Source organism: Pinus tabuliformis, chromosome X (genome assembly GCF_031772625.1).
Source record: "Pinus tabuliformis cultivar Carrire ecotype Pingquan chromosome X, CPIR1, whole genome shotgun sequence".
NCBI classification, from domain to species: domain Eukaryota; kingdom Viridiplantae; phylum Streptophyta; class Pinopsida; order Pinales; family Pinaceae; genus Pinus; species Pinus tabuliformis.
This window is the reverse complement of record NC_142308.1, coordinates 1412904910-1412919977: the sequence shown is the minus strand read 5'-3', so window position 1 is coordinate 1412919977 and position 15068 is coordinate 1412904910. Positions and strand designations below refer to the sequence as shown.

General features: G+C 38.7%; 2 protein-coding genes and 1 long non-coding RNA gene across 6 annotated transcripts; 2 read left to right on the top strand and 1 right to left on the bottom strand.

Moving 5' to 3' along the window:
• Window positions 1-6250: 6250 nt before the first annotated feature.
• Window positions 6251-6992, top strand: LOC149145324 (uncharacterized). Its single transcript, XR_016264032.1, has 3 exons — window positions 6251-6274; window positions 6382-6457; window positions 6558-6992. It is a non-coding gene; the product is annotated as an uncharacterized LOC149145324 (long non-coding RNA).
• A 1681-nt stretch (window positions 6993-8673) lies between these two features.
• On the bottom strand, window positions 8674-9309 carry LOC149145323 (uncharacterized). The gene is made up of 2 exons (XM_089452416.1): window positions 9046-9309; window positions 8674-8898 (listed from the first exon to the last, which is right to left on the bottom strand). Exons 1-2 carry the CDS (start codon window positions 9307-9309, stop codon window positions 8674-8676), a joined length of 489 nt encoding a protein of 162 aa, XP_089308542.1.
• Window positions 9310-13938: 4629 nt separating this feature from the next.
• On the top strand, window positions 13939-14611 carry LOC149145322 (uncharacterized). Of its 4 annotated transcripts, none has more exons than XM_089453107.1 (3): window positions 13939-14116; window positions 14252-14299; window positions 14400-14611. In XM_089453107.1, exons 1-3 carry the CDS (start codon window positions 13945-13947, stop codon window positions 14402-14404), a joined length of 225 nt encoding a protein of 74 aa, XP_089309233.1. In that variant the 5' UTR covers window positions 13939-13944; the 3' UTR covers window positions 14405-14611. The 4 variants fall into 4 exon arrangements, with proteins under 4 accessions (XP_089309233.1, XP_089309230.1, XP_089309231.1 ...); XM_089453104.1 differs by having other exon boundaries at window positions 14224-14299; XM_089453105.1 differs by having other exon boundaries at window positions 14224-14299; window positions 14375-14611.
• Window positions 14612-15068: the final 457 nt, after the last annotated feature.

The window sequence follows — 15068 nt, the reverse complement described above, 5'->3', positions numbered from 1 at the left end:
AGCATTGTGTTCTTTATCCTTGAGCGAAATTGAGTATTAATAATCGATGTTAGAATGAGAAAATGGACAGCAAATTGTGTGATGAAGATCATTGTTTACTTGATTTTCTTGAGGAATCTTGCGAAATAGGTTTTGGTCATATAAAAATAAATGGAGTGGGAGGCTGAGGAATTGTTTGGACGGTTAAAGGTGGTTAGAATTTGTCACATACCCATAAGCTTATATCTATACACATAATTTTTTTTTTTTCATATATAGATTTCAATAGTACCTACGTAGATATGCATCTGCACTTTATGTAATGTATGCAATCCTTAGTTAGCTGCCACCATCGAGTACCCAGCCTAACCTAAGGCGATATAATTATGGTGACAGGTAGTTTTATTAACCTATGTAATAATCCATGCACCGATGGTCTAATGTTAACATTGCTACGATGGCATACTTTACCCTTCGAGCAATTCAAAGCTGTTTTGACTTTATTAGCTGGCACCTCCAGCGTTGGACATATGGCAGCAACGTTAAGTTCTGCTGTCCGGATCACGTGACAGTGGTATGGTCACTGAACCTGGACTTTCCCGCGCCTTCCTCCTTGGTAGCATCGCCTCCATCGACGGTGTACATTTGCTGTCTGAGATCAAGGGCCAACACCGTGCCACGTCTCCTCCACCGGCAGGTAAGGTATATACACGTTTTCCTCCGGTTTATTCGTAATTCTTCCTCTGCTCGGCGATCTCCAGCTCTCTCTGCTCTCCACCGCAAAGGTTTATTCTGCCATTCCGCTCCGAGGCTGCCGCAACTTCGGGTTCTTACTTCATTACAGAAGGGTTTCTCCACATGGATTCTCAGTCCTGACCTAGCCAGGTAAATGCACACCAACTTAATGATTTATTTCGATTCGGTGTTTACAGGTTTATGAAATTTGTTTAACGTTTGCTCTTTTGCTTGCCAGGTGTAAACGGCATCTCCCACTTCTGTGGATCTGGAAGAGCCCCTCCAAATGAGGACCGCCGAGCTACACAGGTATTTAACTAGTCATCCGGGTTTTGTTTCGGTTGATGCATCCTTATCTCTCTCGGATTGCCAGAGGGTTTACTCTGGTTTTTAGGATGAGACCCCAACCTGATAACATCTGGTTGGCCGCAGGTTATATCAAAACCCTGGTCTCGATCCGGTTACATGGTCTTGAGATATTGTCGGCACCATTTCGCTTGTAATGATTTGGGTTTCTACCCTGACTTCCGTAGCTATAGGTTTTGCCTGGTCTTATTTAGACTGATGTATAATTTTGTGAACATACTGGTGGCTACGGCCGTGAATTTAAATATTGGGAAATCTGGTTTACCAAACTGTGAACTTGATTGATTCGCGGCCTATGGTTTTTCATACATATGTATATATTTACCACAGTTATTACGCCATGGCTTTCTTATGATACGGGTTGAAACGTTGCCCTTTTGTAATACATAGGATTTGATGGTTAATCGAATGCGTATGTCTGTTCTTGTTTAAAATCTTGTTTGCTCGGACCACACCCGCATGTACTTTGGCAATGCATCCTTCAAGGGTTTATACATATGTTCGCTGTTGGCTCATGCATACTGTTGGCAGAACAGTCGCACCTGCATCTAACCCCTGTAGATGTATGGGCGACATGTTAATGCTTCTTGAGACTGGAAACCCTACGGGGCTATAACTTATTTAATGGCCATAACTTATGTTTCAGAATCCTCGTTTTTATTGTTTTCTAACCGTCAATACGGCTGTCTCAATACTATCGAGCTCCGTTATTGCTTTGTTATATTTCAATGCCTATGCTTTACTTTTACATTATTTACAGGAATGGCTGTCGATGTTATGACATGATTCTTGTCTCATGTTTATGATACTGTGCGCATTATATCTCTATTCTCTACACAGTCTTTAGATTCGTATCATGTTTAAGGGTTGTTGCGGGCTCGCCGGAACCCTCATCTGTTTTAGCTGAACCCATTCAGGGTTTTCAGGGTTCGCTATTATTCGTCCATTATCTTACTTAATACCTGTTTGTCGTTATTATTTAATTGGTTATAAAGAAAAGGCATTCGTCTAAGTTGAATCATAGAGGTTTAAGACTGTTCGTGCTCATTGGACCACGATTTATATTGACCAGGATGTGGATAACCCGTTATCCGTCTCAGATGATTCTTTAACTTGGACCATTCTTTTGGATACAAAACAGGGTTTGTCAAATGTTTCTATTGGCTGCGTTATGGGATATGCCATGGTTCTTATTATTCTGTCTTGGTCTTTCTACAGTTACCATTCAACAGTCTTCAAATGTTACCGACTTCATGCTCTGTCTTTTGAACTCTATAATACTCTGTACATATATTTTCTCTCATGCAGAAATACATATACCTCTTGTTTATACAGATAACTGTAATCATTTTGTAATTTGGTTTATAGTTTTGCTATCTAATCTTGCACAGCTGACCATAGCCCCACTGTGTTTCACTTACATCTAAGTAATTTATAACTGTCAGTTACTCTTTCTCGTACTATCTTTCGTTCTGTATAGCTATTGCTTACATCCTGCCTACTAACTGTAGCTACAATCTAACTGACAGTAACAGATACATTTACAATTTACACAGATAATCATGGAGACTTAAGGGTCCGTTACTTACCTGGTCTTCACTGACACGGTGAGTCTGGAAGCAGTCTCCTATCTAAATCTCTGTGTAAAGCTTGATATCCTCCCAACCGTGAGATCAGTCTCTCAAGACCTGAGTCTCCCCCCAAGCTTCTGCTTACCGGATCACTATCCTCAGTAAGCCAGCACTGTGTGCTTGACTATCTGGTCCTTACCAGACTTAGTCCCAAACAAGGTTCTTTCTTTCCTGTTTTCTTCTCTGTCTGTCTCTACAGCACAGAGAGAAACTATTCACCCCTTTTTCCTTTTTCCTGGAAATCTTTCCAGTTAAGGAAGGTGGTTATTTTCAGTTCCATTAACTGTTTTCCCTTTTTGGGAAGCTCAATGCTCTTTTGAGTAATTCTTTAAACATTACTTTAATGCATAATTCCAATCAACAGATTACTCTTTAAAAGAAAATAAATTCTCAATGTCATTCAGTTTTTACTGCAGTAAACTTTTAAATAATTACATTTACGGGGTCATCACAGAATTTGAGTAAAAAATTTCAAAAACTCTTGTAGAGACAGTGTTTGAATCATGTTTTTGATGCTGGAAATAGATTCAATACCATCTTTTTTTTTCAGAGGAGATTCAATACCATCTAAAACTTCTAAAACACCTAAAATTATGAAATTTGACAATTTTTAATTGGATTCGATTAGATTTTTTCAAAAATATAATCAAAACATTTAAAATAAGTAAATTTCTTTAACTACCTGCAATCCCATTTCCTTGAACAAATATTTGTTCAGCCGTATGAAATTTATTTGATTTTAGTTAAAATAAAATGAATATGCCCACTTTAATAGAATTAAAATAAAATGTTTTCATTCTCTGGATGAATATTATTTAAATTGAAATGAAACAACATTCCCACTTTAGTTAATTAATTTTTTGATTTTTGCTTTATGTAGTTTAACTAGTTTAAATTTTTTTTTTACTTCGATTCCAACTCATTAATTAATCGATTTTTTTATTTTTACTTATGCAGTTTAAGTTTAAGTTTTTTTTTTTTTTTAATTCCAACTCATTATTATCGACAAACTATATTTATCGACAAACTATATTTGTTTTTTTTTTTACTTTGATTTCAAATCATTATTATCGACAAAATATATTTATTGTTAGACATTAGATAAAATATTGTTCTGTGTGTTTTGTGATGTGTTTAATCGCTTTTCATGGATCTGTAGATGCTAAACATTAGATAAAACATTGTTGTGTGTGTTTTGCGATATGCGTTTAATAGCTTTTCATGGATCTGTAAAGGTTAATTTTAGTGATGCGTCTATTTATTAACTAAATTTCGGTGTGTTTTGCCAATAGCTTCTCATGAATGTATTAATTTTAGTGATGTCCATTTATTTACTAACATTTATGAGTTTGAGTGTAACTACAATCCTAAATCTAATCAATGATATCAAAATTAAATTTCTGAAATTCAAATCACATCTAGGTTGCTAAAAAAAATTGTTAATAATAAGATAAAACATTACTCCCATTGCGTTTAGTTAATAGCAATCATGATTACAATAAATAAATAAATAAATAAATAAATATATATATATATGTATATATATAAAACAGCGTGTAAATGTATTTAGTTAGTCTTCTTCCGAAAAATTAATTGACTTTAAGATGAAACGAATATGCTCGCTTTAATAAAATTGATTTCAACTTTATATGAATTTAATAAAGAAAGCTACTTCCGGGGCTGGGTCATTTCTTTAGTTTACGGAATATTATTTAAAGGTCAATACTATTTTTTCTTTGAAATTTCTGGAATAAATACATTTTAGTACAACCGCGAAGGAATGATGTGGAAATTGAGTCATTGTTACTCTGTTCCAGCTTTAACATGTGTTTGGGCACGGCCTCAAATCCCGTAATTTTTTATTATTATATATATTCCAAAGAAAAAAATTTGACTATTTAAAATTTAATATTGAAAAATTCAAAATATAAATCTTTCAAAATTGAATTATTTTTATATTTATTGTTATTACAAAATATTGAATTATTTTTATATTTATTATTGAATTATTATAAAATATTGTTCATTTTCTTATAGAATATTGCACGGGAATACTATATTGGAAACTAATATCATGCCAGTAGACACATTATTAGTCTGCCAGGATTGGAATAAATCATCTCCCTAAATGAACATCAAGATATTTTGGCTCTCTGGAAAATTAACCACAAGTGTTGTGTGGATTTGTTTTATGCATATTATAGACTTTGTCCAAACCAATTGTTATTACGATTTATGGAGATGTGATTGACATCTCTCTCTGTGGATGTAATTTTTGCTTTAATTAAATATTCAGAAAAATGCATCGTGCCCCTTCCCATGAGCAATTGACTTCCACACATTTTAAAGAATTGGAGAGTATAGTATGAATGAAGCATTAAACTATCACTGTCAAAAGATGAGATATTTGGGGTAAATTATAAAATAATAGCTTATGTTGTATTGTGTATATATACCTATAACTTTACATCATAATATTAATATTTCAATAGAAGTCAAATATTTTCTATTAAAATATTAATTTACAATCAAAAAATAATTTATATATATATAATATAAATATTTCAATGAAGTCAAATATTTTCTATTAAAATATTAATTTACAATCAAAAAATAATTTATATATATATATATATATATATATGTTTTTATCTATATATTCATTTCGATGTTCATGCTAATGCAGTTAACTGGCCAATGAGATTTACCAGAAGAAACACTATTAAAATCATTCAATTGAGTAGATTAGCGACAATCCCCTTGGTGTTACTCATAACCCCAATCAATTCTAAAAATCGTTTGAATTATTCATAATCCTAATTAATTAATAATTACTTAATAACACTCCTAGCAACTATTTTTTTAATTAGAAATTTAATATTTTCAATTCTTAGGTCTTCAATAACAAGATAAGATTTATAAATATTTTAGAAACATTTCACTAAAAGATAATGTCACGATCTCTTTATAATCCAAGAAATACAGTAATAATTTTATATATATATATATATATATATATATTCGGTGTGGTAATTCACCATTACCCAACCCCTAACCTACTGTACTCATAACGTAATCCCCAAACGCATGTAGTAACTATAGGCATATAATGGTTGACATAAAGTTTGGTTAATATATTTAGCGGCTCTATATATAACTTATCCCATACTTAACTAAGCCTCTGTAATACCAATATTTGATAATTTATGTGACATGACATTGGCTTTGATTGTTTGCTATCCGCTATGAATGTTTGATGCCAAATGGCAGAGTGAATGAGCCAGCTCACAACCCTCCGTGGCCAGATGGCCCATCTTCACGTGCTGCCCATGTGATCCGAGAGGGTTTGACCTGCTCCGGGGTTTGCGCTAGGCCTCCCGCCTAATCCAACGATGGCGATCACTCACCCTCATCGGACGGCCCAGCTTAATTTAGGGTTTGACATTGCATATATATGTTCATTGGATTCGTCATTGGGTTCATTTGCTCCTTTCGCAACAGCCGAGCTCCTTCGACAGTTCTGTCTGCAACTTTCCTGGTCATCTCTCCTCTGCCTTGCACAGGTTCGACCGCGCACTCCTTAAGCATTACACTTACAGTTAGTTTTCTGGTTTATTGGTATTCATATCTGCTATCTATGCTCTGACCATTTCCATGGTTGGCTTAACAGTTTGGAACGGGTCCGGTGCTGACCACAGCTTGCTTCCACAGGACACCGGAGGGTTTAGCTGCCATGGCACTTCAAGGTATGCCTGATTTCATTTGCGTATTCGTTGACTGTGATTTATTGCATTATGAAGGAATGATTACAGCTGAGACAGGCTTGTATTCTGCCTAATGTCTCAGGTTAGATACAGGTTTCCAAACCCTTGTGCGATTAAGTTTGGCGGCCTCACTTTGGCGGTCTGTCCAGCTTGAAACCCTAGGGTTATGGCTTCCATGCCTTAGTTATCCTTTTTTTTTATATGAAATTAGCTAAGGACTCAGTCTTGTTTGACATTGCCTGTTTTGGAGAAAGCTCTTTCGAGCTTCTGGCAGATATGTAAGGTTATGCATAACTTAATATACAGTTGTAATATTTACCATCTGCGGTTACCGCTGTTTGTCCAGCCTGGACTTTCTCATGGCTAATGATATACTTATCACCGTTTCATAATGACTCTGTTTTCCTGAATATTTAAATGTCAATACCGGTTAATGGACATTTGAATCTTCGTTCTGGTGTATATAAAGGTTAATGTACAGAGTGTTTAGCTACCGCTTCTATCCATACTTGATAACGTTTACAGCTATGATATTGATTATGCATTAGGGTTACTCTGATTACATTTGCTGTTCAGTGTATTTCTCTGTCGCTTCTTCCAATACTCAATAGCATTTACAGTTATGACATTTCTATTGCTTTAGGGTTTCTATGATTAAATTTGATGTTCAATATATTTCGCTGCCGCTTCTTCCAATACTCGATAGCATTTACAGTTAAGACATTTCTATTGCTTTAGGGTTTCTATGATATGGAATCGAAAGGTTTCACCGATATTCGTTTTCTACAGCTCGGCTCACATTCTTTTATGCATGTATGTACAGCGACAAGGGTAGACCTGCATTCGTATTATGAATGTAGCGTCTAACCTTCCGCGCACAAGCTTTGCCGTAACACAACTAGCAAGTTAACGGTTGTCATTCGACTGTATGCTTTACTTAATATTTAGTTCGATGCTATATCTTATTTCTGTACAGTATGCTCACGTACTTGGCTTGTCACCTGTGAATGATACCGTTCCAAGCCTGATGTTAGGGTTTGATATGCATCAATGTTTATGCTATACAATGCTTCGCTTTACATCACTGTTTCCTTTCAATATTTCGCTATACAGACGTTAATTGAATGATAATATAATTTCTGGGTTTTGATTTTATATGATATTCCATATTTGCATGGCACCGGTTAATACCGTATAATGCATGTACCAACCCATTATTTACATTACTTCGTTTTCGACTTACACAGTTTTACTCTAAGGAATAATTGCATGCAGAGAAAGTTTGTAACTACAGCTTGACTTTTATATTGTTTTCTTTATCAGTTTCTGTGTCAATTTACTGTTATATAGTTAGCTCGGCTTTTCCCATCTTCTCAGGTCTTTACACTTTAGAACCGTGCACTATTATGGTATTCGGTTTACTTCAGAACTCTGACTCTCCTACTGTTATTTGGTACCGATGCCTCCTATCATTTCAGCAGTTCTTAGTTGGTTTCCGGCTGAGCACATAGTAACTGTGTGAACTTAAATGAATACATTCTGCAGATGTGACACAGTCACATCTCCCATCCCAGCTTTTTGGAAAAGAACCGTAATTTTATCCTAGCTATCATATCACAATATCTTAAAAGAAATAATACAAACTTGTACTTTTAAATACCTGATCTTTTTCTTTAACTAACTAGAGGAAGCGTACCTGGTTATTCCTGCCACTGAAGTTCTTACTTTCAGAAGTCACCTGTAGTGTTTTTGCTCTTAACCTCCCAACCTTGAGATCCACTGCACTGGATTCTCCCCCCGAGCCGTCTTGCAGGCCTGCAGCCCTCAACAAGACTCATGCACCACGGTGCTGGGTTATCTGATCACAACCAGACTTAACCCCATTCTTTCACTCTGCACTCTCTCTCTCTGGAATCTCTCCTCTGCCTGTTCCTCAACAGCCCAGAGGTTTTCCTCCCAGGACTTTTTCCTTGGGTGAGAGGCAGTTGTCTTTTTTTTTTCAGTTTCATAACTGATTAATTTTCTTTTAATAGAAAATCCTCCTTTTGGAGGCTGCCAGCATTTCATCCAACACATGTGCAAAATAGTTCATTATATTCACTTTCAAAAAAAATAACAATGTCTTTTAATAATAACAAGTTATCACTCATATTGTTTTTACCACAGTAATTATCTGGAGTTACAAGTTACCGAGGTTATTACATCTTCCCCCCCTGGGATTGGACATCGTCCCGATGTCCATTCTCATTAAATAAATTCGGGTATGCCTTTCTGAAAAGTTCCTCGTCCTCCCACGTAGCCTCCTCAGGGCCATAGTGCTGCCACAGCACCTTAATTTGGGTAATAGCCCGTTTCCGCAGCCGCACTTCTCTTCGGTCGAGAATGCTCTGTGGTTTGACCAGGACCCCGCCTTCCGGTTCGACCTGCAAACAACCAGTACTTAATCAATTTCCTATTGAATATAGTTGTATAGTTAAACCAACCGGATCAATTCTTACCCGCACATCTTGCCATTGAATAACATGTCTAGGGTCATACACATATTTCTTTAGGACAGAAACATGAAACACATTGTGAATCTTAATATGACTGGGCAAAGCAAGTTGGTAGGCCACAGGCCCCACTCTAGCTAAAATCTGAAACGGTCCAAAGTATCGGGGAGCCAGCTTGGCGCACCCGCTCCACTGCAGTGTGCTCCTTCTGGTTTGAATCCTTACAAACACATGGTCGCCCACATTGTATTCTGCAAATCTTCTTTTCCTGTCTGCGAAACTTTTCTGTCTGTCTTGTGCAGCCTTTAAATTTGCTCGCACTCTCTTCACCATATCTTCCATGTCTTTTAACATTTCCGGACCCAAACTCAGCTTATCCTCCAGTCCACTCCAACTTGAGGGTGTGCGGCACTTTCACCCATACAGAACCTCAAAGGGACTTAACTGGGTTGAGGTATGATACCCATTATTATAGGCAAATTCGACCAGATGCAGATACTCTTCCCATTGACTAGGCTTTAGCATCACATTCGCCCTCAACATGTCTTCCAATACCTGATTGACTCGCTCAGTTTGACCATCGGTCTGTGGGTGATAAGCTGTGCTAAAATTCAGCTGAGTGCCCAACTCGGCAAACAATGTTCTCCAGAAGGTGGAAGTGAATTTCACATCACGGTCCAATATGATTACCTTTGGCATTCCATGCAAGCGGAACACATTTTGCATAAAGAGATGCGCGATTTGTACCGCCTTGTAAGTAGACTGCACAGGTATAAAGTGCGCTGCTTTACTCAGTTTATCAACCACGACCATAATAGAATCATTGCCCTTCTTTGTTTGTGGTAACCCGGTTACAAAATCCATGGAAATGGTTTCCCATTTCCATTCCGGAATAGGCAAAGGCTGCAACAGTCCCGCTGGGTGTTGATGTTCAGCCTTAATTTGCTGGCATTCCAAACACCTTGCCAAGTATTCCACCACCTGCTTCTTCATTCCTGGCCAGTAATACTCTTTCTTGAGTGCCGTGACCATATTTTGGTACCCTGGATGACCAGTGTAGTGGCTGATGTGGAACTCATCCAGAATCAGTTTCTTAAGGTCATTGGAGTCAGGTACATACATTTTTTTATTAAAATACAGCAATCCAACATTATCCAATGTGTACCCTTGCTGTAACCTTCCATTATCAGATTGCTATACCTGCTGTTTTAAATGCTGATATTCAGAGTCGTCATTTGCTGCTGTTTTTATTTGTTCAACCAGCGAACTCCGCCACCGGCTGGCTGAAAGTTCACATAAGCAATGAACCTTTCGACTTAAGGCATCTGCCACCCGATTTTCTTTGCCCTTTAAATGCTTTATTTCAAAGTCAAACCCACTTAGAAAATCTGCCCAACAGCCTTGCCTCGCATTCAAGGTAGGTTGGCTGAAATAATGCGTTAAACTATGATGATCTGTTAACAGCAGAAATTTCTTTCCAAGAAGGTAATGTCGCCACATCTTAAGTGCGTGAATCACAACAGTTAACTCTAGATCGTAAGCAGAGTATATCTGCTCATGCTCTTTTAGTTTCCTTGATTCATATGCTATTACTTTTCCTTCCTGCATTAGTACTTCTCCCACGCCCTCCTTGCTTGCATCGGTGCACACCACGTAATCCTTATTAGGATCAGCGATCCTCAGGATGGGTGCAGTGGTGAGTAGGTGTTTCGAGCGGTCAAAACTCTGTTGACACTCTGCTGTCCATCTGAATATCCTTCCTTTCTTTTGCAATGAGGTAATAGGATAGGCTATCCTTGAAAAGCCTTCCACAAACCTCCTGTAATAGCCAGCTAACCCCATAAAGGATCTGATATCAGCAACGTCTTTGGGTATAGGCCATTCCATAATAGATTTTATCTTCTCAGGGTCAACTGCAATTCCCTCTTTCGTAATCACATGGCCCAAATACTGAATTTCCTCTTTGAAGAAATCGCATTTGCTAAACTTAGCATATAGCTGATGCTCCCGAAGAGTTTGCAACACCAATCTAAGGTGCTCCTCATGTTCCTGTTGGGAACGAGAATATATCAATATGTCATCAATGAATATCAGTACAAACTTGTCCAAAAACCTGTGAAACACGCTATTCATCATGCACATAAAGGTAGCAGGTGCATTGGTTAAACCAAAAGGTAGCACTACAAATTCGTAGTGCCCATAGCGTGTCCGGAAAGCAGTTTTGGCAATGTCCTCATCCTTAATCCTGATCTGATGATAACCAGATCGCAGATCAATTTTGGAGAACACTTTTGCCCCTTTCACTTGATCAAAGAGTTCATCTATTCTGGGTAGAGGGTACTTGTTTTTGACCGTGAGCTTATTCAGCTGCCGGTAATCTATGCACATGCGAAGGGTCCCATCCTTCTTCTTCACGAACAATACTGGAGCTCCCCAGGGTGACACACTGGGTCGAATGTACTGTTTCTCCAACAGCTCCTGGAGCTGCATTTTCAATTCCATTAACTCTGGTATGCTCATCCGGTACGGTGCCCGCGATACTGGTGTTGCCCCTGGTATTAATTCTATAGTGAAGTCTATGTCCCTTCTTGGAGGCAAACCCGGTACCTCTTCAGGAAAGACATCTGTAAATTCCTGTACCACTGGAATGTCGTTTAATGCAGACATCTTATCTTTCTGATTCGCATAGCCAACCTGTATGGCATAGATCTGACATTTCTTTCTTATACATTTGGCTAACTGAGTTGCAGTGATAGGTCGAATCTGAACAGGATGTTTAATTCCCTGTAATTCCTGCTGCTGTCCCAAATCATCTTTGTAGTATATGGTCTTGGTTTTGCAATTCACCAACGACCAGTGCTTTTCCAGCCAATCCATGCCAATAAGAATGTCATAGGAGCCCAACGGAAGTACATTCAGGTCTGCTGCTACGGGCTGTCCAGCTATATTGAAAGAACAGTTATTAACTTTAGCTAGAACTCGCCTTTTGGCTCCCGTAGCTAACTGGACCAACCATGGGTTTTTGAACTTTTCTGGTGGTAGCTTACAGTGTTCCACTACTTTTGGACTAACATAACTTAAAGTAGCTCCTGGATCAATAAGTACAGCTACAGAAAGGTTTGAAATCTTACCTTCGAATTCCACCATGGAAGGTTGGTATTCCGCCTGCCGGTCCTCTAATGCTGCATTGATCCTTGGTACGCTGCGTGCCACATCCCCAACAGTTGAAGCTTCATGGACTTGAGATATTTGATCAGTTCTTTTACGCTGTGGACAATTTCTAGCGTAGTGCGGTCCTTCACACACCCAGCACTGAACTGGAGGTCTGGTTCCCTCAACCTCCGATTTAGCAGGGAGTTCACTAATCCTGCTCTCGCTTGGCTTAGGCCGGAAGGAACCCTTGTTTGTGCTTCTGTTAAATTTCCCCTTTCCAGCTCCTTTACCACCATTTCCGCGGCTGCCTTTGTTGTTTCCAGCATTTCTGCTACCTTTTCTTTCATTCCATTTCCTGTTTGGAATTTCTCCCTTTTGTTTGTTCTGCTGGTAGCAAATTCTAGCCTTCCGAATTGCCTCATCCATAGTTCGGGGATTGTCAAACTCAATTCGTTCCCTTATATAAGCTGGTAGGCTACTCACGAACCTCTGCACCTTGGCCTTCTCCTCTTTTATGTATGGCACATAACGCAGCAGAGAAGTGAAGCGATTTATGAATTCGTCCATGGACTGCTGTCCTAGCCGTAAGTCGTGGAATTCTCGCGCCTTCTCATCATAAAAGCGCTCAGTTAAATACCTTTCCTTAAAATATTTCTGAAATTTTTCCCAGGTTATGCTTTGCTCACTTACTCCCTTCACAATTTTAATCTCCTCCCACCACAAGGTGGCTTTGCCTTGCAATTGAAAAATAGCCAGCCGCGCCTTCAGATTTTGATCATATTCATAAAGTTGGAAATATTTATTAATATTAATCAGTCAGGCTTCTGCTGCTTCTTCCTGCTCTCCATCGAAAAGTGGAGGTTTGATTTTTCGAAATTCTCCCTGTAATTCCGTTTTCTGTCGCTTGGAGGTTTGCTGTTCTTGCACATTATCAGAATGGTCTTCCTGTTCTTCTGAAAGCTCAGGTGCGTAATTCCGTTCCTGAGTGCCCCTTTGCTGTTCTGCACTAGGGCTGGCTAAGGGTGGATTTTGTTTATCCGACAGGCTTTTCAGTATTCTTTCTTGTTCCATTGTTAATCGCGCATTGTCCTCTCGTAAGCGTGCCATCTCACCCTTCAGCTCCTGAACTGTTTGCAGTATTGCCTGATTGGTACTGCGTGTCTCAGCACCAAGCTGTACCCACAGCCCTGCATTTTCTGGTGGGATGCCGCCAGCTCCCGGCATTTCCTCCATCTTACTATATAACTGTCAGCAGGTGGCTGTCTCGGTATAGTTCTCCTGGTTGTACACAAGAAAGGTAATTAGTTGCATTGTTACTATATATACATTTAAGATGATTTCTTTTTTTGCTGTTCCAGAGGCCACAGTTTTGAAACCTCTGCTCTGATACCACATTGTCACGATCTCTTTATAATCCAAGAAATACAGTAATAATTTATTTATATATATATATTCGGTGTGGTAATTCACCATTACCCAACCCCTAACCTACTGTACTCATAACGTAATCCCCAAACGCATGTAGTAACTATAGGCATATAATGGTTGACATAAAGTTTGGTTAATATATTTAGCGGCTCTATATAAAACTTATCCCATACTTAACTAAGCCTCTGTAATACCAATATTTGATAATTTATGTGACATGACATTGGCTTTGATTGTTTGCTATCCGCTATGAATGTTTGATGCCAAATGGCAGAGTGAATGAGCCAGCTCACAACCCTCCGTGGCCAGATGGCCCATCTTCACGTGCTTCCCATGTGATCCGAGAGGGTTTGACCTGCTCCGGGGTTTGCGCTAGGCCTCCCACCTAATCCAACGATGGCGATCACTCACCCTCATCGGACGGCCCAGCTTAACTTAGGGTTTGACCTTGCATATATATGTCCATTGGATTCGCCTTTGGGTTCATTTGCTCCTTTCGCAACAGCCGAGTTCCTTCGACAGTTTGGTCTGCAACTCTCCTGGTTCATCGCTCCTCTGCCTTGCACAGGTTCGACCGCGCACTCCTTAAGCATTACACTTACAGTTAGTTTTCTGGTTTATTGGTATTCATATCTGCTATCTATGCTCTGACCATTTCCATGGTTGGCTTAACAGTTTGGAACGGGTCCGGTGCTGACCACAGCTTGCTTCCACAGGACACCGGAGGGTTTAGCTGCCATGGCACTTCAAGGTATGCCTGATTTCATTTGCGTATTCGTTGACTGTGATTTATTGCATTATGAAGGAATGATTACAGCTGAGACAGGCTTGTATTCTGCCTAATGTCTCAGGTTAGATACAGGGTTCCAAACCCTTGTGCGATTAAGTTTGGCGGCCTCACTTTGGCGGTCTGTCCAGCTTGAAACCCTAGGGTTATGGCTTCCATGCCTTAGTTATCCTTTTTTTTTATATGAAATTAGCTAAGGACTCAGACTTGTTTGTCATTGCCTGTTTTGGGGAAAGCTCTTTCGAGCTTCTGACAGATTTGTAAGGATATGCATAACTTTATATACAGTTGTAATATTTACCATCTGCGGTTACCGCTGTTTGTCCGGCCTGGACTTTCTCATGGCTAATGATATACTTATCACCGTTTCATAATGACTCTGTTTTCCTGAATATTTAAATGTCAATACCGGTTAATGGACATTTGAATCTTCGTTCTGGTGTATATAAAGGTTAATGTACAGAGTGTTTAGCTACCGCTTCTATCCATACTTGATAACGTTTACAGCTATGATATTGATTATGCATTAGGGTTACTCTGATTACATTTGCTGTTCAGTGTATTTCTCTGTCGCTTCTTCCAATACTCAATAGCATTTACAGTTATGACATTTCTATTGCTTTAGGGTTTCTATGATTAAATTTGATGTTAAATATATTTCGCTGCCGCTTCTTCCAATACTCGATAGCATTTACAGTTAAGACATTTCTATTGCTTTAGGGTTTCTATGATA

What these genes read in the sequence shown, in the direction of transcription:
- LOC149145322 (XM_089453104.1), top strand. Translation starts at nt 13,945, where the DNA reads ATGGCGATCACTCACCCTCATCGGACGGCCCAGCTTAACTTAGGGTTT. An exon ending in CGCTCCTCTGCCTTGCACAG is followed by an intron (nt 14,117 to 14,223) that starts GTTCGACCGCGC and finishes TTGGCTTAACAG; the next exon opens with TTTGGAACGGGTCCGGTGCT. An exon ending in AGCTGCCATGGCACTTCAAG is followed by an intron (nt 14,300 to 14,399) that starts GTATGCCTGATT and finishes CTAATGTCTCAG; the next exon opens with GTTAGATACAGGGTTCCAAA.
- LOC149145323 (XM_089452416.1), bottom strand. Translation starts at nt 9,309, where the DNA reads ATGGAAGATATGGTGAAGAGAGTGCGAGCAAATTTAAAGGCTGCACAA. An exon ending in GTCATATTAAGATTCACAAT is followed by an intron (nt 8,899 to 9,045) that starts GTGTTTCATGTT and finishes GGTTGTTTGCAG; the next exon opens with GTCGAACCGGAAGGCGGGGT.